The sequence below is a fragment of the Poeciliopsis prolifica genome, unplaced genomic scaffold (assembly GCF_027474105.1).
Source record: "Poeciliopsis prolifica strain line A6 unplaced genomic scaffold, Auburn_PproV2 SCAFFOLD001, whole genome shotgun sequence".
Classification (NCBI taxonomy): Eukaryota; Metazoa; Chordata; class Actinopteri; order Cyprinodontiformes; family Poeciliidae; genus Poeciliopsis; species Poeciliopsis prolifica.
This window is the reverse complement of record NW_026562376.1, coordinates 1,423,239-1,447,500: the sequence shown is the minus strand read 5'-3', so window position 1 is coordinate 1,447,500 and position 24,262 is coordinate 1,423,239. Positions and strand designations below refer to the sequence as shown.

Here is a 24,262-nt window from a genome sequence, read left to right as displayed (position 1 = left end):
GATCCAAATTCAGGTAAAATCCAATCATTGATGAAAGGAAGACCAGTGAGTTGCTTTTTGCTCTACATGAGAAAGCATGAGGCGACAGTGGGACAGGACAGACTGAACCTTTTAACTCTCATGATCTGGTGCTTTGTGGTGTTCTTAAAATGAACAACAATTATTGATAAAAGTCCAGATTTTATGTTTAATTAAAACCCAGTAGAGTCCAAAATGTTACATTTTCTGTTTTAACTCTTTTTTTTTCTACATCAATAAATGTTGATAGATTTGAATATGAGAATCAATTTAATTATCGTGGACTGCTATGATGCATTAAGTCATGCTAATGAAAAAGTATGTAAACATTGTCAAACTATAATAAATGTCAGATGTGTTTTTACTGTTTCTGCTCCGTTAACCCTTGCTGCTGGCAGAACAACACGGCGACAGGAATGTGCAGAGTTGACCTTTGCTCCCTCTGTGCTGTTGCTTCACACAGAGGAGGAGATGATGATGCGTTTTTACTAAATAATGCTCAATCATTCTGGTTTTTCAGAGCTGTAGGTTTGAAACGCAGCTGCTTGTCTTCGTCTGTTTGTCTTTCGGTTTGACGTGTTTCAGACAGGAAATGAATGATTGGAATGCGTTCTGGTCCGACTGGTTCCCTGAGGTGTCATTCCTTCCTCACTGAGCAGGCAGGTGTCATGTGAATGTGCAGCAGCATAAACACACCTGACATCCATTCAGCTGATTCACAACAAGCCTTTCTGCCCCGTCGTTTCTGTTGATGTGAAAGCTTCCGACTTGTGGCGTCGCTGTCGAGTTTGCTTCTTCTTATTCATAGAACGGCTCAGAGGCGACGCACTGCCACATGTCCGCTGGCAATTCATCTACAGTGCAATAAATGCATAACGACTGGCACCAGGAGCAGCTGCAGAGCATGGACAGGTCAGAGCTGGCTTCAGTTAAAGGTACATGCCAGACCTGCTGGTTTTATAATGTTAGATTTTCACAGAGTCAGCATTTACAAAGTTAACAGAAACCGTTTTAGTTGTTTGCTGTGATGAACTCTGGTCAGGTTTACACTGCAAAACAAAAGATGTAGAGAAGCTTGTTATAGATCATCATTTCTTAATATCGATTATTCAGTACAAGAACAAATTTCCCGAAAACTGAAAAAGAGCTGAAACACTGAGTTTCTGTGAATCAAGACTAAAACCCAGCTGGTTAGAGCTGCTTTTGAACAATAATAACTGGAATATTGACCAACATAATGTAATGTGCCACTGGTTTCTCTAAATAGTGACTGCTGTTTTTATGAGTTTTAATTTTTGTAATTTTTATGAAGTAAAACCTTTCCAGCTGCCTTGCTGCTGAAATTGTGCTATAAAATAAACCTAATTAATTGATACTTTCACTAGCAGAATGTCTTCATAATGTCTTGCTATAAGTGAAAAAGTATTTCTGAAAAAGTTATGTGTAAGTTAGTTTGTCTTCAGTGTATTTAGTATTTCAGTATTTAGATAAAAACTACCTGATCAGACTTTGTGTTTTTGCAGTGCAGAACTGTTTGTCAGGCAAACATTAGTTTTCTGTTCTCTGGCATTGATCCGTCTGATTGGGTCTCAAGTTAAATATTTTTGCTCATTTCATCGAAAGTCCACTTTTAATGTCCTGTTGGGTCTAAAATCCGCCGGCAGGTGGAACATCTGTCATCACATCAGTTGGATCATTTTGTGTCTGCAGCTCCTGACCCGTGTTGGTTGTTGTGAAAGTTTCCTAAGTGGTGTGTGTGTGTGTGTGTGTGTGTGTGTGTGTGTGTGTGTGTGTGTGTGTGTGTGTGTGCGTGCGTGCGTGCGTGCGCGCGTGCGTGCGTGCGTGCGTGCGTGTGTGTGTGTGTGCGAGAGAGGGAGGAGTTTAGTGCGTTTCTCTCAGCCTCCCTGCTGGGCTGATTCACTCAGCCTGGAAGATTGCATGGAGCCTAAACTTAGCTTCCCTGTGGGAGCGAACGGCAGCGTCTCCTTACTGAAGCCTGGCTTTGCATCTGTTTGTCCTGCCGGTCTGAAACTCGCGTGAGTGGATTTACTGGGATTCTCTCTTTGAATGTTTCTTTCTCCTCCGTTTGTGTTTGAGCTCGGCTCTGCGTCAGACTTTCCGCTCAGTATCTGGAAAGAAAACAGAAATCTCATGCAGTTTTCTGCTCATATGTTATCTGATAAGTTATGAGACGCTGATACTGTCGATCTTTCGGATAGTAAACAGTCTAAATGTAAACAGTTGTTGGCAGCATGTCAATCACCCAAATTAACGTTATTATCATGATTATAGTTGCTGTGACTGAGTAAAAGTCACCTGTTTGTCTAGAAGAAGGAGAATCTGTACCTGAGATTCCTGTGGAGCCACAACGCCTTAGTTTCAGGTTCTGACACTCCTGGGCTCGGCGCTGGGCTGCCCTGTGGCAGGGTGGGACCCGCTACATGGCTCACACAGGTGTGTCTTTTGTTTTTCTCACCTGCTTCTCTTGCTCACGCAGCTTTCAGCACATATTTTACCAGAAGGAACTGATTGGGCTGCTGGTGGGGAGGAGAGAAGAATCTGAAAAATGTCCTGACTGAGAGGGAATCTCAGAAAGACCTGTCCACCTGCATAGCTCAGGGAAACATCAGTTTTCTGCTGCTCTCTAACTGTTCTCTGTTTTTAATTTTTTTAATGGAGGCATTTTAAATTTTTATGCGAGCCAAATCCGACTGTTTCCCGCAGTCTGAACAGCCCGATTCCGATCTTTTCACCCAAAATCAAATCTGATCTGTTCCACTTTCTCATGTGGAAATAAATCGTGTTCAATGGTTTCCAAAATGTCTGCTGTCTGAACGGTTGTGTCGCATTTTATCCGACTTTTACATCGTTGATGTGAGACATTCGTTATAATTTTGCACCAGAAGAAGTCAGACATCCTAAATAAATGATAAACATAGGCTGAAAATTATAATTATGAAATTATGAAAGTAAATGTGTCTGTGCAGCACATCCAATGACATAAGGGCCTAGTCAATGTCTAGATATAAATCTAATTGAAATGTTGTCACAAGCCTTGAAAACTGAAATTCTGGAAGAAATGTTAGATGTCCACAGCTGGCAGAGATGAACCCTAAAAGGGTTTTCATAGTTTGAAATCATGGAGGCTGGATACAAATGCATGCCACACTTTTCAGATCTATATTCTTCAAAACATTTAGGATCTCAGGATTTTTAAAGTTATAACGTGACAAAGCATGAAAATCTTTAAGAGTCAAGAAGGTTTTCACATTGAAAACAACAAATTGGAAAATGTCACATCAAATTTGTCTTTATAGACTCACTTTCGACACGATAATTTCAGGTCAAAACAGAAAACAAAATGTTTTACTGAACTGAAATCATGTCAAGATGATGCCTGAACCCCTGAAGGTTCCTCTGTAACTTCCTCAGATGCAAGAAAACAAAAGAGGATGTGATCTGTTGCTGCAGATTCATAAAGTAAGACATAAGGAACAAAACCGCTTCTGGCTTTTAAAAATAAAATGATAGCAGCAACACGAACTCAGTGAGCAAAAAGGAACCTGTCACATCTTCAGAGTCCAGCCAGCATCGCTTCAGACCCACGAAGACGTTAAAGATCAAAACGTATGAATTTGTATTAACAGAAATGTCATTTTTCTCTAAAGCTGGTTAGAAAAGTGAAACTGTAACTTCTGAAACATCCGTTTGATCATTAGCTGTCTGAGGTTCTGCAGGCTCAGCGAGTTATTTTAGGCTCTACTTTGGAAAATTCTCTACTTTTAGGGACATTGTTTATTTTTTGTTGCAGAAATAGTTGTTTGTACTGGGCTGATGCATTCCTCTTTACTGGTTTAACAGGCAGTGTGAAAACTGCTGCAAATTTTCAGTCGCCTGTAACCGTCGCTGTGCTGTATTTAGGCACGTGTTTGTAAGAGTGGTGGTGGCCGCTGTAATGGGTGTGAAAACTAAAGTTTACTTTGAGATCTGCACATTTCATGCATCTGCTGCAACGATTTTAATCGTCAGTATTTCCTAAAGCCGCTGGCTGAAATCCCAGGTCTGCTGCAGAGCTTCAACATCGGCTGCAAGCTGCTGCAGGGGGCTGCAGGCGGCTGCATGGGGCTGCAGGCGGCTGCATGGGGCTGCAGGCGGCTGCAGGCAACTGCAGGGGGCTGCAGGGGCTGCATGGGGCGGCAGGGGCTGCAGGCGGCTGCAGGGGGCTGCAGGCGACTGCAGGGGGCTGCAGGTGGCGGCTGCAGGCAACTGCATGGGGCTGCAGGGGCTGCATGGGGCGGCAGGGGCTGCAGGCGGCTGCAGGGGGCTGCAGGTGGCGGCTGCAGGCAACTGCAGGGGGCTGCAGGGGCTGCATGGGGCGGCAGGGGCTGCAGGCGGCTGCAGGGGGCTGCAGGTGGCGGCTGCAGGCGGCTGCAGGGGGCTGCAGGTGGCGGCTGCAGGTGGCGGCTGCAGGGGGCTGCAAACTCAGTTTCAAAATAAGCTTTTACAGCCTTTATTTAATCTGCTCAATAATAGACTCAAGGAAATTACAATTTTATTGAAATCAACAAACTAATTGTAGAAACAAACTTAATAAAAACAGTTTCTGCAAGATTTACTTTTGAGATTCAAGATTCTCCAAAAGTAAAATGAATGCAAAGAAATTATTAATGAATGTGATAGCTAATATTCTTTTTTGAGAAAATGTCATCCACATGTGAAAAAAAAAAAATGAAAAAGTGTCTATGCGTCTATGCCGGATTTAAAGCAACTCCGTGTTTCAGCTTTTTTTCAATTTTCTGGAAGTTTGCTCCAGTTTGGTGGAGCATAGAAGCTGAAAGCTGCTTCTCCAGGTTTGGTTCTGGTTCTGGATGTGGAGCAGAACCAGAAGACCAGAGAGGTTTGGGACGGTGATACGACAGCACTGGTCTTTAATGTTCTGAGCCGTTCACTGATCCCTTATAGAAGGCTGACTTTGTAACTGTCTTTATGTGACTGTGAAGGTTCGGATCTCCACCAGTTTTCAACCTGCTCTCTAGTTTCTGTCTGTAACAACTGAAGCTCCTGCTGCTGACTGATCGCTCCTCTTAACGGATCGTTTCGCTGCTGTTTTCCTCTGGTTGTCAGAGAATCAAGCGTTTCTGCGGGTGGCGGCGGGGCTGCCTGTAATTTTCTGAATGCAGCGGTCTGACGCTCTTCCCAGACGGTTTTAATAAGATGCTGGAATAAGTGTGAGACCAGGAGCAGCAGCAGCTTTCACCAAACTCTCCAGTTTGGAGAAACAATTATTTTAATGTTGATGGATTAAAACAATCAAACATTTTTGACTAATTTTGACTTTGTCTCGGTTGGTATTGCCCTGGTCTTATCTGCAGCAGCGATTAGAGCAGCTGCAGTTATTTCAGTCCAGACTGAAGCTGACTTCCTGGACCTCCGGTTTGTCTCAGGATGAATACATTTCCTGCAGTTGTCCAGGATGAAAACGATCGGTTCACAGGAGGAATTTGAGCTCCGTTCCTGTAATAACACACACTTGTTGACTGTTTTCTTGTGATGGCTTCATGTGGCTGCGAGGGAAACCAACCAGCTTATCAAGAGAAATTTGTCGAGGCCGTGTTGGTAATTAATGGGTTATTTTTGGAAGGTGGTCGTGCTGAACGCGGCGTGGGATCGTTTCCAGACAGACAGCTCCTCCAGCTACTGCCTTTAATTTAGGGCAGACTGGATGAAATTAAAACTGTGACTATGTGATTCTGTGGTTGTTTCTCCCTCTTTATGCTCCAGGGCTGGCCAGATAAAGATCATGTTAAGAAAAATAAATATGGTGCTTTAAGCACCATTTTGGCCCAAACTAACAATTTTTAGTAAACAAACTTCATCCTGAGAGGCGCTCCACACGTAGAGCGAACAAGAACCTCTTCATGTGGTCTGTGTTTAGATGGTGAGAGTTTCACTAAATAAAGCACAAAGAATGGAAGAAAATGCTTATTGGTCTCACAAACCTCTTTGTGTAGTTACGCACGAGACAAAGTCATAGATGTATAATGCAGAAATCATCAGAAGCGCTTCAGTTTTGCAGATTTTGTGAATATGCAGTAATTGACTGTTGCTTTATTCAGTTCAGTTTATTTCTGTAGCAACAATTCCACCAATGCACGGTGGAGTGGCTGCAGGTGATTAATGTTTTTAACAAATTTTCTTCTAAAATATTTGAAATAGTCAAGTTCAAATTCCTGGACCTCCGGTTTGTCTCAGGATGAATACATTTCCTGCAGTTGTCCAGGATGAAAATGATCGGTTCACAGGAGGAATTTGAGCTCCGTTCCTGTAATCACACACAACTTGTTGACTGTTTTCTTGTGATGGCTTCACAAGAAAACCCCCTAAATTAAAAGTAATGATGGTGTTTTTGTAATTTGTGTTTTAAATTGTTGAACTAATCCGTGTGTGTTGCAGCATTTCATTAGTAATCAATGACTAAATTTGAAATTACTGCTCTGACCTCATGTGGTTAAGAGTCTCAACCTGCAGTAATTTTATTCCATCTGTTTAGCTGAGTTATGCAGATAAACACACATCTGTCATGGCTGAATTATATGTTTGCTTCTTTTACAAATGAACCTGTGTCACATCATATATATGTCCTGTAGAAACAGGAGGTCAGAGCTTATTGATTAAAGGTTTTCAGCATCCTGCTCAGATTTAAGAAGGAAAACAGCCAGTAGGGGGCAGAAGATGAGATTTTTATGAGGATAAAATAATCACATCTCAATGTTCTTAAATATTCACTGAGATTTGGCACTATATCAAGAGATGCATTTATTTTCAGGCTTTTTACTCATCAATAAAAGCACCAAACTCACACTGTCTGCATCTAAACGAAGTGGCCCCTTTAAATGGAAACTAACGAACAAACTTAATAGTGTGGAACTATTTAGAGCTTGTGGAAACGTGACTCCTTATTAGGACATTTTCTGTGCCGGTCGGCTTGACAAAGCAACATGTAGTGTGTGTGTGTGTGTGTGTGTGTGTGTGTGTGTGTGTGTGTGTGTGTGTGTGTGTGTGTGTGTGTGTGTGTGTGTGTGTGTGTGTGTGTGTAGAGGTCACAGTGAGGTTGGTTTAGTCTCCAGTAAACTCTGCCCGTCTGTGTCTGTTGCTCCATCTAAACAGTCATGCTGGCCCAACTGGGACCAGCTGGTCGGGAAAAGTCCCATCAGGTGGATTATTGGTGGGATAATCGGGCCAATATTTGGTGTTAGTCTTGATTTTGTTCTTGTCTATGGCTGTAGTGGAGCAGTAAATGTTTTTCAGAGCTTTGTTTGTCATTTTCAAACTTTCAGTTGGTTCACCTGCTTGGCTCGGTGAAAAAGATCCGGTTTGTTCAGCCGGTTTGCTGCGGCTGAGGAGGCTGTGAGGATCAATGCCTCCCAAAACAACCCCAAACCCTGCAGAAGAACCCGCCAAACTGCTCCAGGCAGAAATGCCTCATTTTCAGAGTCAGATGGAAAAATCCAGAAAACCTCTGAGAAAACTTTACACAGAAAGTTTAGCTTTAGCTTCTCTACAAATTAAGAAAAGTATAATAGGCCAAGATGAGAGCTGCTATGGTGTTGCTCATTAATATTTACAACATTTAAAGACAAGTTGAATAAATAATGAAGACCAAATCTGTAAGTTTGGTCTGCAGACAAAGAGAACAGCTGCACCAAACATTATTCACCAAACTCCATAAATGAGGTTTTTAGGTGAAATTAGGTGAAAACATTCAGGAATGTAAAGATTTGAAACGGTTTCCTCTACAGTGATGCATTCTGGAATAAATGTCATCTGCATGGAGAAAGTGAGGAGATTCATTCATTGCTGTGTATTTCCATGCAGAAGTGGGATCACTTCTGCTAATGCGCTCATAGTGGAGATCATTTTTAGTTTTGTGCTATAAAGTTTCTGGTAAATTTAGAAACATATTAATCAAACTTGACTTCCCCTGAATCTGCTGATGCGCTAATAGCAGAGCTATTTTTTTAGTTTAAGGCATTTGGATTCTCCTAAATATTTTTTCTGGATAAATTTTAAAGTGCTAATTTACTTGGCTGTTTTGCAGACTTTCAGTTGAATAAAGTCTGTAAGCTTCAGTTAACTACTATAACTGACGCTTATGCTTTTATTTTGACATCTGTTCTGTTTCATTGTCTTTTTTTTTTGAAGAAACTTCATTGAGCAAGAGCCAAATATGCAATAAGAAATAAGAATAATAAAAGAAATATTAACATTAACAACCAGGCCTGTAGCAAGATCACTACAGTGCTAAACCAAATATTAGCTCTGCTATTAGCACATTAGCTAAAGTGTGCTGCTATCAGGCAAGATTTCTTAACACATCAGGACGATTAGAGAGGCTTTAATGAAGTGGTTCTGGCCGTTTGGACCCGTTTCAGGAGATGAAAGTACCTCAGCAGATATTGTTCAGCCTCAGCATCATCTGAGCAGCTCATGCTGCTGTAACATGAACTGCAGTGTTTCCTCTGGTGTGCTGTGTGGTCATCTGGAGCACCGCCACCTCCAGGATGACTGTGTGTTTTGGTCTGTGTCGCGTCTGTGGAAGTCCTGATGGATGTGCATTCTTTGTCCCTCAGCTCTTGGCTGCGGCTCGCCGAGGAAAACCAGCGGCGGCTCGCCCATCCTGCAGGAGTGTCTGAATCGGGCAATTGGGGGGGCAGCTGACAGGAGGAGGGGAGGGGTCAATGGAAGAGTACCTGGAAGCAGGACTCTGCTACGGTCTAAACCACAAGGTACCTGTCGGCATGCCGTCCATAACTCATGCTGAATGATTTAGGATCACAGTCCAGAGTGTGTTGTGTGATAAGTCCTTCAATCAGTGAACCGTGAGACCGGTGAACCTCTTCTGTTTGACTTCAGTTAATCATTCTACAAAGATAACAATGAAGAACTTCCTTCTTCTCATTGCTGTAAAAGCAAATTATAAACCTGTGAACAGAGCTAACAGTTTCTGTTCTCACTGCTATTGGTCCTTGAATAAATGTTAATATCACAGGAAAGTATGCTGAGCAAATCAAACATCAGTTTTCAAATAACTTAATCTATTAAGGGAAAAACTTTAAACCAACTCAGCCTTGTTTGTTGGTTGATTTAATTTTGGTCTTTGTGTTTTCATAAACAGTGGTTTGTTTCTGAGCTCTTTAGAAACCGGCACACACAGATTGTTTGTCCTTCGTTTTGAACGCATCCTTTGCAGACATTCTGCAAAAATATGGATCTACTGGCCAAGGGACAGATTAAACCTACATCGTCAATTTACATTAACAAATAATGTTTGTTTTACTGGCGAGGCACCAAACAGACTCCAGCCCAACTGATTCTTAACACAGGTTGGTTTGATAAATTTGTTTTCTATTAATTAAAGAAACCATCATTAGAAAACTGCTTTCATTTTTACTCCAATTATCTTAAAGTAAAATATTAGACAAACATCTTTTGTTGCTGTTTTTAAGTGTCTCTTAAACAAACTGAAACTAAAATCAAGTTAGTTTTTGTTTCCTTTTTAAAATTTCTGGAGTGTTTTTGGTTCACCTTATTCTGCTGCTAATGTTTTTATTTTAGTTATTTTCTTGGTATCTAGAATGAAATAAAAAGAGGAAATTGAGATGAAAAGCAGCAACAGATATAAAGGTCCACACAAAAAGCACTGAAAGAGTTAAAAACAATATATAAAGAAATAAGATTAACTAAATTAATAATAATAATAATAATAATGCAATACTGTGCAGGACTGTAACAGGAAGTTCTGTGCAGTTTTTAGAAATTGGCAGTTTGGGCTCATGATCCAAGGGATGAACAACTGAGTCGGATCACGTTTTAATAACTGCATATAATGTGCATGTATACGAAGTATCCTACCCTATTTACAATACATTTCTGCTCCAACAGAGGAAATGTTATTTAAAAATGAGTAAAAGCAGCAGGTGATTCTGCAAAGAGCAGCATGGATGAAAACAATTTTCTGTCCTTGATGTACAGCATTTGGGGTAAACATGTTGTTTTCTAAATGCGCTTTGCAAATCAAATGAATTGGATGTTTGTCTCATTAAAATTAATTTGATTTGATTTAAAATGTGCCGAAAAAACAAAGACAAAGAAAAGAATCAGAGAAGTAAGGCCCGTTGTCACATAGGGTAGATTTTGCTGCCCTCTTCAGCTTCAGAGTGGAACTGCAGCTTCATATTTCCTCCAATGGAAATCATGAATGCATCCATCAGGACTCAGGCATGTTTTGTTTTTTTGCTGTTGTTTCTTTAGTGCCGCCAAAGCCGGACCACCTGCTGAGTCCAGTGTCTCCTCTGCAGCCTTCGCCGCGCAACGTCCAGAAATCCCCTCTGAGATTCATCATGGAGGACGGAGGAGCAAAGCCGACCGCCGCGCCGCGCGACAGGGTCAAACCGTCCAAGGTGTCGGACCTGATCAGCCGCTTTGAGGAGAACCGGTACTGACTCTCTGCTCTCGCTGGGCTTTAACAGGAAGTGTCCCAACATGGGGCAGGGGGGGCAAAACGCCTCTCAATTATTTAAATAAAATAACAAATACAGGTTTATATTTAGAAACATTCATTTTGATCTATTCATTTGCTTTTCCTTTTTTTCTTTACCTCATCCACAAACATCAAAATATATCCATCCTGAAAAGATTTGAGTATTTCTTTGATTTAAAACCTAAAAATAGGATAAAATGTTTGGTATTTAATAAAGTACACCTTGTAAATGACTAATACATATTTATAGAAATGTTATTAATTAAATTGTAACCACTTTATAATCATTAATAATACATTAATTAAGAGCCAAATAAAATGTTCTTTTCCAATAACGAGGCAAACAGTTGCTGCAATCAACATTTCAGACTCAGTTGTTTCCTTGTCCTCACAGTGAGATTTATCATAAAATATCATCACTGCATCATAAACATCCACATCTATCTAAGGGAGACTTTTTGTTCTATGTGATATTTATTTATGAGCAGATCAACATTGTGCCATTAACTTTTTCTCTGCGCTGACATTGACTGTGACCTCAGTGACATATAAACCATGAAACAAACGATTAAATTATGAACCTTTCATCCGCTGTGACCTGAACGCACCGTCTCAAATTCTTACTGAGAATCTCAAAGTTTTGCTGTTGATCTGGAGGATGAATCTGCTGCTGCACTGAAACCTGGAGTTACAATCAGGGAACATTTGATCAGGAGTGAAGACAAATTAAAACCTGTTTTAACTGTTACTTACTGTCACACATATTCATAATAAATAAAACAGCAATAAAACAGGAAAATCTCTTATTTGTCCCAGGAAAGCTTTGAACAGTCGGTTTCCACACAGATGTGAATCTTCTAATTGGAATCAGAAACTTCACACATTTATTTAGTTCTCCATCACCTCAAACCTCACTTCACATCTCATTGTGCCAACAGATTAATCTGAGATGTTTAATTACAGTTTTGTAATTAACGCTTTATAAAATGTTTACAGAATAATAAGTAAAACACAGTTATGAACTGTTTACTAGCCATTTATGAGGCATTGTAAAGTGGTTGCAAAGGTCTTGTTAGTTTTCATCTTTAGTTAAAATGAGGATAGAAACGTCTCTGAATCCTAAATGCCTCAGATTCCTGATCTAACTGCAGAAATGCTGCTCGGTTCTTCTTGGCTAACTCCATTTTTGACCCTCTGGTGCTTTTGCAATATAAACCCTCAGTGTTGCTGTTGTAATCAAAGTGACAGAAGAGTTTTTCTTTCCCAACACCTGAGTTTGTTTCAAGAAAAGGAAAAGCAGAAGACGTCAGATGAAAGTCCTGAGCGTGTTGGATGAGTGTAGCTCAGACGGCAGCAGATTAGTCTGTGTGACAGGCGAAGCGTTAGCGAGGGGATGAGAGGAGATTTGTTCAGGCGAGGGGAAACTCTGGTCATCATTCAGCCGGCGGAGAGCAGGACTCACTGCTGCCGGATTAAACCCAGGAGACAAAGGTAGGAGCTGCTGTCGCTCTGCTGAACGGCCGTTTGGTTCCCACTTCCAACCCTTTGGTGCTTCAGTGTTTGGCTGCGTCCAGTTTGGTGAATTATAGCTAAATTGTAGCTGCAGACTTACCTGAAAGACAAAAATGATGTTTTTGAACCAAAAGAAAACTGGATCTCATAAACCAGTCTAGACTTTTTTAAATTTATCATGATAAGAACCTTTCATATGGGTCATTTTTATTAGTTTTTGTTTTAAGTATCTGAATGTTGGCAAACTGGTGGCGTTTTTCTGTTTTATCCACAGTTTTTGCTCCAAGCTGTTTTTAGGTTTTTATTTTTAACCATTTATGAGGCAAAACCTGAAATTGTTGCTGCAAAAGTGACTCAACAGGTAGAAGCGGCTTTGTCATCCGTCGCTGCTGTCAGATTGTGCGTCAGATTTTCGGGCGTACCAGAAACAAAAGGAAACCACCGCGTTTTTTTTAAATCTCTGTAATTAATTTATCAAAGTTAATGCTTCAAAGTCCCTGATTTCCAAATAATCAATCATGCCTTTAATGCCACTGAGGAAGTAATAAAACTTTGGGATTGTGCAGCAACAGGCTGGGGAGGGGCAGTGCTGGGCTACACTTTTATGTAATAAGATTTTACACCACAAGAATGTCAATTATTAATATATGTGAGACCGTATCTTCTTGAAGAATCAGTTTATTGTGGTGCCACAATTACCAATCCAATATTTGATTAGCTTTTAGTATAAAGAGCAAAACCTCATGTTGGGCCCACTACAGTGAGTCTGCGTGCCACCACTGGTACATGCACCACAGTTTGAGCACCCTGTATTTTATTCTCCTGTTCCTGTCTTGTAGCCAGTAGGTAGTTTTCAGATGCGCATCAGAGTGAATTTCTCTTTACTGCAGGTTGTAAGAACATCAGCAGACTTCCTCTGCTCCTGAAGTTCATCACCTCAGTTTCCACTAGCTGAGGGAGATTAGCTGCAGCGCTGCAGAACAAAGATAGGAAACACCCACCGCTTCTCAGAGCAGAATTAGCCACTAATGTCCTAATCTGATTCACATGCTGCAGGCCGGCCAGCTGGTCGGTCGGCCTGCTTTTAGCACATCTACAAATGAAACTTCATTCTCGTTTTGTTTGTTTCGGTGCTTCAGCCGCAGTTTGAGACACAGAGCAGAGGAGTTGATGTTTTAACTCGACACGTTTCACCAGCAGATACTTCTGGTTTATTTTTGCGTCTCTGGGTTCGTCCTGTCAGACTGTAGTAGATCTCAGGTGGCATGCAGCACACAACTGATTCATGCAGACTGCTCACAACTGCCTGTTGTTCCTCTATTTACACACTTCCTGTTTTTATGAGCTGTAGCGCTCATTGCAACACAGAAACTGTTGTATCGGTAAAGGTTATGTAGCACAAAGGAGTTTAAAGAGACTTTAGTTTTTAAAAAGTGTCTGAGCTCAGCTGAAGAGATTTTTAGCAGCTGTTTGCAGGTGATTCATTCAGACGGGGAAGCAGCTGCAGGATGTGGAGCAGCTGGACTCAAAGTTTTTAAAAAACCTTTTTCTACATTTATTTCTGAGCTCAGAGGAAAGTAGGTTTCCTGTGTAGAAGTAGGACAGCTTGTACCTCCTGGGAACACCTCTTTATTACTGTACCTCTGTTGCACTTCCTCTGCCACAGCAAGAAGTTAGTGCACCTCCTCTGGATTTATTTTTAACTCTTGACGCCCACGTGCGAACTCGCGGAGCTGCCGAGCCCCACACTGGCTGTGAAAATGTCAGCCGTCTGCAGGCTCCTTCCACTGTCTTATTTAAATGAAAGTCCTTCTATAACTTCTTCTGCACTCTGACACACTTCCTCCTTCGCCTTTGCTCTCTCCCTCAGCAGCGCAGACAACAAGAGAGACGGCTCGGCGCTCAAACAGACCAGCAAGGTGTCCTGCTCAGCTCTGCGCGTCTGCCAGAGGGCCGACATCAGCAAGATTCAGGAGAAGTTCTCGTCCGCGGCGGCTGCGACGCAGGATGCCAAGAAGCCAGCGGCTAACGGGGTGCTAGCACAGATGGAGCAGGACAAGGAGACGGAGGAGGAGACGCACCACAGCGTGAGGACAGAGACTGCTGAGCTCGTAAACGGAGATTTGGAAAAAGCAGATGAGCTGGACGATCATTCAGCTTCACAGCACTCGGACTGGACCGGTGCTGAGAATGAGCAAACAACAGTAGAAAGGGAGAAAACAACAGAAATCCTGCAGAAGAGTGAAGAGGGAAACTCTGAGCAAAAGGTAGGTTTTGTTTTTACAAAGTAAGCAAAGATAATCAGTCGTTCTGTGAGGGGAAGCAGTTTGTGCCATAGTAACCAAACCCCCCGGGACGCTGCGTTGTCTGAGGATTAAAATATCTGCTGCTCTGCCTTTTCAGGGAGAAACACATCTGAGCAGAATGAGCTATAATTAAACACTGAAATGACTTTTCTGTGTTTTATTCAGCATTTGCAGAAATATGAGGCGTCTCCAAACAAAACTTACATGCTTTAACTTTTTAAGCGGGTCGGATGATGCTGGCTCAAGCTTTGAAGCTATAAGTTGGTCCAGGAAGGTTTTCCAGGAAAGTGAATGAGTGACCAGTCTTCCAGAAGTGCATTCACAAGGTCAGACACTGATGTGGGATGACGAGGCTCGCAGTCGCAGCTTTAATTCATCCCACAGGTTTCTATCCATTTCAGGTCAGGATTTTGCAGCCTGTTGAAGTTTTTGACACAAGTTAAAAAAAGTCAAATAAAATAAGTTATAACAATAATTATTACTTAATAAGGTTTGTAATAATAAAAAAATGAAAAAAATGAGAGAAATAGGACGTCGCAGACTTCCTCTGTGACGTCTGCAGAGGAAGTGATCTGAAATTTCAAGATCTTTTAACTGATCTTGACAAGTTAAAACAATAGTACATTAAAGTTGAATTTTTTTGAGTTAAAGAGGTTTTAACTTAAGTTTGTTTCTTAAAAATAACTTAAAGAGGAGATTTAATATTTGAATTGGACGAACAGACATTAAAAAATGAAAAGTTTTTCATGAACCTTCTCAAACTCCCTGGTCTGCGTTTTGAAGGTTCTGGCTTTTCGCTCGCTGCTCAGAAACGTTGGAACAGGGAAGGAAATTCCCTGAACTGTTTGCAGCTGTAAGGAAACTGAACGCTTCAGCAAGCAGAAACCTTTTGGACAGAGTTCCTGTCACTGCAACTCACAGACTGGGACTAAGCTCTGACGAACAGATCCTCCTTCCACCAAACTTTACACATAGCAGTTTAGTGCTTTTCAGCATTGTAATCCATTCTGTTAAGAAACCTGTGCTTTGTCCTTGAGCTGATGTTGACGTTTGCAGCTCTGCAGCTGTCGACTCCCAGCTCTTGTAGTTTTGGAGACCCAGTCGTTTTTTCTTCCTTTTAAAACACAAACAGCCATTTCTGGAGGTGTTAGACAGGTGATCCTCATCCTGAGCTCCTCACAGCGACTCCTTGTTTCTGGTTCCAGGTGCTTTGCCTGTGACCTTCGACCTTTACTCTGGATGTTTTTTTTGTTTTGACTGAGCGATGCGTCTGCGTGTTTGGAGGCTGGATTTATACACCTGTAGCTCTGAAGGCGATCGAAACGCCTGAGTTCAGTGATTCAAAGGAGCTGAAATAATTACTGTCTTGACTCTCAGTGTAATGTGTTGAATATGATTCTAGTTGCAGCTTTATAAACAACCACCATCATAAATTTCTTATTAAAATGAGATTTTATTATTATTTATTTCAATTGATGTTTAAAAACCTTTAAAACTGTTTTTTTTTTACTGCTGTTTTTTCCCATAAAACTATATCAATTAATAGTGATACATTTGGAAATATGATTAAATTCAGTTCCTTGTTCATGTGACTGTTGTCCTAAAGAAGCGAATCATGAATAATTTGTGTTTGTGTGGCTGTGACTGAAATTACCTAAAAAGTTTTTAAAAAGTAATAAATAATTCTTATATAGCCCGACATCCTACATTCACTTTAATCCAGTTATTCTTCCACTGATGCCCATTTTTAATTTAAACAAGTTGATTTTATACAAAAATTCAGATTTTTATGGAAGAAAAAACAGATTTTTCTCTATTTGAACTGCAAATCTGAGCCAATAGTGGAAAAATGATTGACGTCCGAGTGAGAGGAAGAATTTTCCAGTGAATTCAAAGTGAATTTCTTGTACAGACCTTCCTGAAACCAGTAACCTCACCGGGTTTCACAGCAGAACAGACTCCATGCTGGACCTGCATGGATGTGTGGAAGTGATACCAGATAAGCCGTTTGAGCAGCGACAGTAAACAACAGGCTTAAGTCGTTCTGTTAGCACCAAGTCAAGAGGTCAATCAATGTTCAGTGGGTTAGCGCTCGGCTCCAGAGTTAATTATGAGACACAGATTTCACTCTGAAACTGACAGAGTCTGATTCATAGAGTATAAGTCATATTTTCTAATATTTCCTTCTACTTTCTTCAAGCTTGTATTTTATGGTGGTTAAATAATTTTTTTAAGTAAAAACAAGAAGTGTTTAAAAGTGTGAAAGGCGAGAAGCAGACGAGTGAAAGACGTTACAGGCAGGCGCCGAGACGCCTTATGAAAATATACTTAACATTTTTTATCTCTGTCTGAAATTAGACCAAACGTCACAATAATGAACGATTCATTCAACATCTTCTGAATCGTTACTGTCTCTTTAAACAACAAAGCCAAGCCCAGAAGATGATGTCATGGCTTTGGAGACGTCTGATAGGTTGACTTCCATCTGTGACCTCAGATTGACCTCAGAGCAAAAGGCTGAACCTCAGTGAGGTGCTGCTGGTTTATCCTCAGAGTAACGATGTGGGCCGGCAGGCCGTTCAGCGAGGAAGAATCAATCCCTCCAAAAGAGTCACACATTTCAGTTTGTCAACAGAAACAAAGGCATGCATGTCTGGAGACGTCTCTGGACGTCTCTGGGCGTCTCTGGACGGCTCTGGGCGTCTGGAGACGTCTCCAGGAGTCTCTGGGCGTCTGGAGACGTCTCTGGATGTCTCTGGACGTCTCTGGGCGTCTCTGGACGTCTCTAGGCGTCTCTGGACATCTCTGGACATCTCTGGGCGTCTCTGGACGTCTCTGGGCGTCTCTGAACGTCTCTGGACGTCTCTGGGCGTCTCTGGGCGTCTCTGGACGTCTCTGGGCGTCTCTGGACGTCTCTGGACGTCTCTGGGCGTCTCTGGGCGTCTCTGGACGTCTCTGGATGCTCTGGACGTCTCTGGGCGTCTCTGGACGTCTCTGGGCGTCTCTGGATGTCTCTGGGCGTCTCTGGACGTCTCTGGGCGTCTGGAGACGTCTCTGGATGTCTCTGGATGTCTCTGGACGTCTCTGGGCGTCTCTGGGCGTCTCTGGACGTCTCTGGACGTCTCTGGGCGTCTCTGGATGTCTCTGGGCGTCTCTAGACGTCTCTGGGTGTCTCTGGACGTCATGGCCTTCGCTACATCTGGAGGAAATGCTGCTTCCTTCCTAACTGTGACGTATGAGCAGAATTATCAATCACTAATATAATCCTAAAGTTTTTACTGCTATTGAAGCAAATTTGCCAAGTTAACAAATATTTTACTGAACATCATTTCTCGTGTTTAAGGAAGTGCTTTGATTATTTATTTATCAGCAGTGAGACGGTTGATAATATTTCATGGGTTTAAAATGAAAACTCTTGACCTTTCCCACTTGTTGCTGTTTCCCAGCAGAGAAGTTGCAGTTTAGTTTCTTTTGCACGATAAAACCAGCAGCTGTTGGTTCATTGAAATGTGTTTGAGCTGAATTCACGACAGACCAGTGGTTCTGAGGAAGCGTGTGGCTCGTTGTTCTCAGGTTTCTGACCAGCTTTAAAAAGGAAGATGGTTCCTTTTTGTGGCTCTGCACCTTATGAAATCTCCACTTCCCAGAATGCAACACCATCACTTTGTCAGGCCTCTGTTGTTGTCTGTGACAGCAGCTGACTTCTCACTCATTGTTAGCTCGTTGTGTTTTTGATGTTTCTGGTGTCGTTTCCCTTATTCCCTGTTTTCATTTCCTGTTCTGAAAGAACCAGAACTTATTGGGCTGCTGATTGGTGGATCTGGCTCAGCTGGAGCCTCACAGCAACGCTTTCAGAAACAGATTCTACTTCCTGGTTCCTGCAGGGCTGTGATGTTTAAACTGTCCCATTAATAGAAATGTCTTCTTTCTTCTCAGGAGACGAACGAGCAGAAGCTGTTTAAGATCGCCAGCGAGTTGCTGCACACAGAGAAGGCGTATGTGGCCCGACTCAACCTGCTGGACCAGGTGAGGAACTCGCCCAAATCTCCGTCTCACTTCTGTTTTCAGTCGACAGAGAAACAAAGTTGTTGATCCCTAACCGCGTGCGTGGCTCTGCAGGTATTCTGCACCAAGATGATGGAGGAGGCGAATAAAGGCACTTTCCCTCTGGATGTGGTGAAGAACATCTTCTCCAACATCACCTCCATCCACGCCTTCCACAGCCAGTTTCTGCTCCCTGATCTGGAGAAACGCATGGGGGAATGGTAGGTTCCCGCGATCAGACCTGGACACACAACAGGTCAGACAGAAACCATGGCCTGGAATTTAAAATATTAACACAATTAGTCACATGTTTTGTCTTTCTTCTTCTTTTTTTTTTACATCTTGAACCTTTGTATTTGTGTGTTTCTGGTACGCCTATTAACCTGACGCACAGGTTGCATCCTGCAACAGCAGCGATGGAAGCTGCTTCTCTTGGCCACAAGGGGTTAATTACTATTTTAACGATCTGATTACGCTGGAAGAATGAAGCTATTTAAGCCTAACCTCAATGCTAAACATGTAGCAGCTAATGCTAATGCTAGTGTCCTCATTTGTAAAGAATCTCCATGAATCATCAGAGAAACTTTGTAAAGATGAACAGATAGAAAAACACTTTGCTCCAGGCTGATAGCTGAAGAACAGATTAAAATGATGTCTTTGTTTGTTGAGCTCATATATCTATTTAAAAATGTTTTTTTCATTGAAAATGTTGCTTATTTTGCCAATTAAAATATGATTAACTAATTACAGACCCTGAAACTAACTCAATTCAAACTGCTTGAGTTTTTGTCACTAACGGCCCAAACCACTCCACACTTTGGACACCCATGTTTACAAAATGTGGTGGAGATATTAGTTTTTATAACAGCCAGACTTATTTATGTCTGCGAAGTGCGTAAAGGTGAAAATGTCGCCACCTGGTGGTCAGAGTGTGAATTGTAATCTGTCAAAATATATAAACAAACATATATTTGGTTATTCTGAGTGTGATCTGATCTGGAGCGAAATTCAGCTTCACTCAGTAATAATATGAAAACATCATTTTGCATCATTTTGGTAATTATAAAATTCAGTTTGATTTAGGAGGGAAATGCTTTGGTGTTTGTTGTGTTTTCCAATAATCTGAGCCTTCCTGCTGCGCCGCAGGACGTCCACACCGCGGATCGGCGACATCCTGCAGAAACTGACCCCTTTCCTCAAAATGTACGCCGAGTACGTGAAGAACTTCGACAAGGCCATGGAGTTGCTGAAGCAGTGGAGCGACCGCTCGCCGCCGTTCAAGGCCGTCATTCAGGAGATTCAGGTAAACCTGCGCCGCTCCGCTCTGGGCGGAAACATTTCTGTCTGACGTTAAGAAGCTTCCTGTTGGTTTGTGGACAGAGTCTGGAGATCTGCGGCAGCCTGACGCTGCAGCATCACATGCTGGAGCCGGTGCAGAGAGTTCCCCGATACGAGATGCTGCTGAAGGATTACCTGAAGAAGCTTCCTCAGAACGACCCGGACCGCAGCGACGCAGAAAGTACGTTAAAATCCACCTTCATCTGCTGCAATCTGGAGAGAACGAACGTTCAAACTCGTCCTGATCAGAAGAACTTCAGACTTTCTGATCATGTTTCTACATTTTTCTGTTGAATTATTATTCTTCACTTTCAGAGGATTCTTGTAAGCAGGGGTTGCATTTTCTCTCTATGGGTATCGGCCAGATGAGTACATTTCTTTAAGGAAGCCCATTTCTGCCATAAATGAAAAAATAAAAGGCACACTGGAATTTTTTTTCAAGAATGAAAGTCATAATTTCAACTTTGAAAATCATAATTCTGAGTTTTAAAGATGGAAAGTTTTCATTCTGAGGATTAAAGTCAATATTTAAACTTTCAAAGTCATAATTATCAGATAGTCACAATTTTTCTCTTAATATTTTCAAATTCTGAATTTTGACTTTTTTGTATCAGAATTTAGATTTTTTTTTTCAAAATTTTAATCAAAAATCAGAATCTTTTTTTCTAATCGTAGGTTAGAAAAATTTGGCACTTCTTCGCAGAAGTGCCAAAACTGGGCCAATATTACTAACAAATGTTTCTTCCACCTTGTTGCTGTTTATGAATGTGTTTCTGAGGAAGGAGGAAATGTTGAAATGCAAATTTTGTTTTCCAGAATCATTAGAAATCATCGCCACAGCAGCCACCCACTCCAACAGCGCCATTAGGAAATCTGTAAGTAGCGGAGCAGGTTTCCTACTCTGCAGGTAGAAAATCTGTCCAGTTTGGAGCAAAATCAAACTTCCTTTAACTGTTCAGGAAAACCTGAAGAAGCTGATGGAGATTTACGAGATGCTGGGTGAAGAGGAGGACATCGTTCATCCATCCAACGAATTCATCAAGGAGGGTCACATCATGAAGCTGGCAGCCAGGAACACCTCCACCATGGACAGATACCTGTTCCTGGTGAGGACACACACACACACACACACACACACGCACACACACACGCACACACAGACACACACACAGACACACACACATACACACACACACACACACGCACACACACACACACACACACGCACACACACACACACACACACACACAGACACACACACACACTCACTCACACACACAGACACACACACACACTCACTCACACACGCACGCGCTAAAACTTTTTTTTGTGAATTTTCATCTTTTAAATTTTCTATTTTTTTTTTCAATGTTTGGCTTTTTGAATAAAAATCATCTAATTTATTTCCTAAAAAGTTTCTGAAATCTTTCCTGAATTTCAGAACTGCCTGTTTATTCTAGAAAATCGTTCAACTTTTCAAGCTCAGAAATGTCCAAATTTTTTATATAACATCAGTATTTCAGATTTTTTGGGGTGGAAATTTACTCCTCTTTTTTTGAGTTAAAAAGACTCTAATCATCGTAACCATAGTGTATAAATGTCTTTAGATTATATCTACACAACAATAGATTTGTGCATAAAATCCTGAACATGAATTAGGAGGATTTGGTCAGTGTAGCTGCATGCAGGCGTGACGCCAGGTGCAGTTTACTTGCAAACAGGAACAGCAGACATTCAACTTCAACGTTTTTCAAAATCGATTCAGAATTTGTTGGAATAATAATTGCAATTCTCTCCTTATTTATACCTCTAACACACAGATACACACAGAGTGCAGCAGGAAAATATTCTTCTTTTAAAGTAAATAAATGTATAATTTCATAATCGTCGCTCCTTTCTGTGTGTGGAAAACCTGTAGAAATGTCCCTGTTATTGATATGAAGCAGTTATTATCAGGACAATAATTCACTCTGTGCTTTGTGCCTCCAGTTCAACAACATGCTGTTGTACTGCGTGCCTAAATTCAGCCTGGGCGGACCCAAATACACGGTGCGGACCCGGATCGGGATCGACGGCATGAAGGTTCTGGAAACGAGCAACGAGGATCATCCTCACACCTTCCAGGTGTCGGGTAAAGAACGGACGCTGGAGCTCCAGGCCAGGTGAGCGAAAAACGTTGCAGCTCCTCACAGCGGGGGAATTCATTCAGTAATTCAAATATGAGTGAATTAAAAGTCTGGAAACTTATGGCTGTGTTGATGAATCCGGCCTTTATTTTAAATCATTTTAATGAAATGTATGCTTAAAGGTTGGAACTTTTGCACATTTTAGAGATGCTATGAAATTCTCCTTGTGTTTCTTTTGCAAAAACAGCTCATGGTATTACATAATAATTATGATTATTAATGCAAATCGTGAAATATATTCAAAGGGTCTGGTTGCTTTTGTTTCAGAAATGTATTGTCGTTGCTGATTAAATAATTATTTAAGTGCTTTTTGCTCAGAATGTTATCATTTGTTGTTAGAATAACAGAATATGACAATATGTTGTTATGTAGACGGTCAGGGTCACTGAATACACAGACATATGTTTCATACAGCATGTAGGAACCGTTTAAAGTAAAACGAAGCTTTGGTTTCACATATTCTGTCCTGTTTTCTTCCCTCAGCTCAGAGCAAGACAAGGCGGGATGGATCAAGGTACAGACTCGCCTCTCCTCCTCTCTTTGTTTTGCCATAACTTTTTAAAAGCTCATTTGGTTTGTTGTCTTATCGCTCAGGCTTTCCGGGAGACCATAGACATCTTCCAGCAGAAGAACGAGTCGTTCAAGAACGCTCTGAAAGACGTGGAGGAAGTTTCGGTTAGCGCAGCATTGAAAGTTTTCTCACTGACGCCGTGTTGTTTTTATTTTTGGGTGTCATGCTGACTCCTTTGTTTTGCAGAAAGCTGAGTTGGGGAAGCGGGCTCCTCGCTGGATTCGTGACAATGAAGTGACGATGTGCATGAAGTGCAGGGAGCCTTTCAACGCCATCACACGGCGGCGCCATCACTGCAGAGCCTGCGGATATGTGAGCTCAACGTTTCAAGAACATTTAATGTTTCCTGATTATCTGGTGTCGGAGTTCGACTGATGATAAACACACTGTTTCACTTCCAGTTAGCGCTAAAGCGCTATTTTTAGCACATGCTCTTCCCGCTTATCTTCAAGATACAATGAGAGGAGAAAGTTTTCAGTTTAGATTCAGTTCTTCAGAATAGAAACAAAAAAGGAGTTGAAAGGCAGAAACTGTTTGCTGGACAGTTTCTGCCTTTTACAGCAATGGATAAAATAAATGATTAGTCGAGTAAAAATAAAAACATTAACGCTTTCCTCCTGCTATTTTTTTTTCTTCTTCTTCATTCCATTTCAAATAATCAAAATTTTAACAAAGAATATTCTGCAAAACAAAACTTTTCGGTTATCCAGTCCTGTCCTTGAGTTCACCTTCAAAATGCTAATTAAATGGATTCATTATGTCATCAGTGAACAGTTTGGGACAAACTGGTCTGTTGTTCCAGGTGGTTTGCTGGAAATGCTCAGACAACAAGGCACACCTTGAATACGACAACTACAAGATGAACAAAGTCTGCAAAGACTGCTACTCCATCCTGACCGGGGACGGGGTCACCGAGGGTCGAAGGAAGGGCATCCTGGAGGTGAGGACGGATCCGATAGGTTCTGATGTTGTTCGGTGATGTTGTTACGCTCAGCTGTCTGCTCTCCTGTGTGCAGATCGAGGCGGCTCAGTTCACAGACAGCAGCATCATGTCTGGCTTCCTGCAGCATTCTGAGAAAGGAGGCAAGCTGTGGCAGCGGGTCTGGTGTGTGATCCCAGAGAAAGAGTGTCTGGTGCTCTACCTGTACGGAGCTCCACAGGTGACAAAACCACAACTACACATAGTTCCCTTAACCACAGAATCAACAATAAGGTTGATTAAAGCAACAAGGTTCAAAGTGCTTTACAAAATAAACACAAGAATAAGAAACAATAGAGAAACCAGGGAGAAACATTGCATCACAATCATCAATACACATTAAAGATGTTTCATTTAATGTTTCAGAAGCAGCACTGAGTTTACATTGAGATTTAAACTCGGTGTTTCAGCTGTTTCTCAGTTTTCTGGAAGTTTGTTCCAGATTTGTTGTGCATAGAAGCTGAAAGCTGCTTCTCCATGTTTGGTTCTGATGCAGAGCAGAACCAGAACCAGGAGACCTGAGAGGTTCTGAACGGTTGATACAACAATGGCAGATTTTTATGTATTTTGTTGTTTTTAATGACTTACCCCATGAACAAGCTTCTTCATTTAAGTTTTATTTTTTATTTAATTGCAAAATGTGTTTCTTTGACATTATTACAGAATCGACACAATTTGTGCACATTTGTAAAGACAAATCACTTAATATCATAAAAAAAGCATTTTATTAAACTCTTCTGGGCAAATGTAACTTTGGAGACAGAAAC

The 24,262-nt window shown here is 41.5% G+C and overlaps 1 protein-coding gene across 7 annotated transcripts in view; it reads left to right on the top strand.

Moving 5' to 3' along the window:
• fgd4a (FYVE, RhoGEF and PH domain containing 4a) overlaps nucleotides 1-24,262 on the top strand; it is a 64,948-nt gene that overhangs the window by 38,607 nt on the left and 2,079 nt on the right. For 3 of the 7 annotated variants that reach the window (XM_055033910.1, XM_055033900.1, XM_055033923.1), the window contains 15 exons: nucleotides 8,649-8,804; nucleotides 10,330-10,513; nucleotides 13,941-14,337; nucleotides 18,313-18,402; nucleotides 18,496-18,641; nucleotides 19,567-19,723; nucleotides 19,801-19,939; nucleotides 20,575-20,633; nucleotides 20,718-20,864; nucleotides 21,749-21,921; nucleotides 22,429-22,459; nucleotides 22,540-22,620; nucleotides 22,703-22,828; nucleotides 23,319-23,456; nucleotides 23,533-23,676. In XM_055033910.1, coding sequence (XP_054889885.1) covers nucleotides 8,649-8,804; nucleotides 10,330-10,513; nucleotides 13,941-14,337; nucleotides 18,313-18,402; nucleotides 18,496-18,641; nucleotides 19,567-19,723; nucleotides 19,801-19,939; nucleotides 20,575-20,633; nucleotides 20,718-20,864; nucleotides 21,749-21,921; nucleotides 22,429-22,459; nucleotides 22,540-22,620; nucleotides 22,703-22,828; nucleotides 23,319-23,456; nucleotides 23,533-23,676 — 2,168 coding nt within the window. Of the gene's footprint in view, nucleotides 1-862; nucleotides 954-8,648; nucleotides 8,805-10,329; nucleotides 10,514-11,647; nucleotides 12,050-13,940; nucleotides 14,338-18,312; nucleotides 18,403-18,495; nucleotides 18,642-19,566; nucleotides 19,724-19,800; nucleotides 19,940-20,574; nucleotides 20,634-20,717; nucleotides 20,865-21,748; nucleotides 21,922-22,428; nucleotides 22,460-22,539; nucleotides 22,621-22,702; nucleotides 22,829-23,318; nucleotides 23,457-23,532; nucleotides 23,677-24,262 lie in introns of those variants that run through there. The other 4 variants (XM_055033928.1, XM_055033918.1, XM_055033935.1 and 1 more) reach the window with 4 other exon arrangements.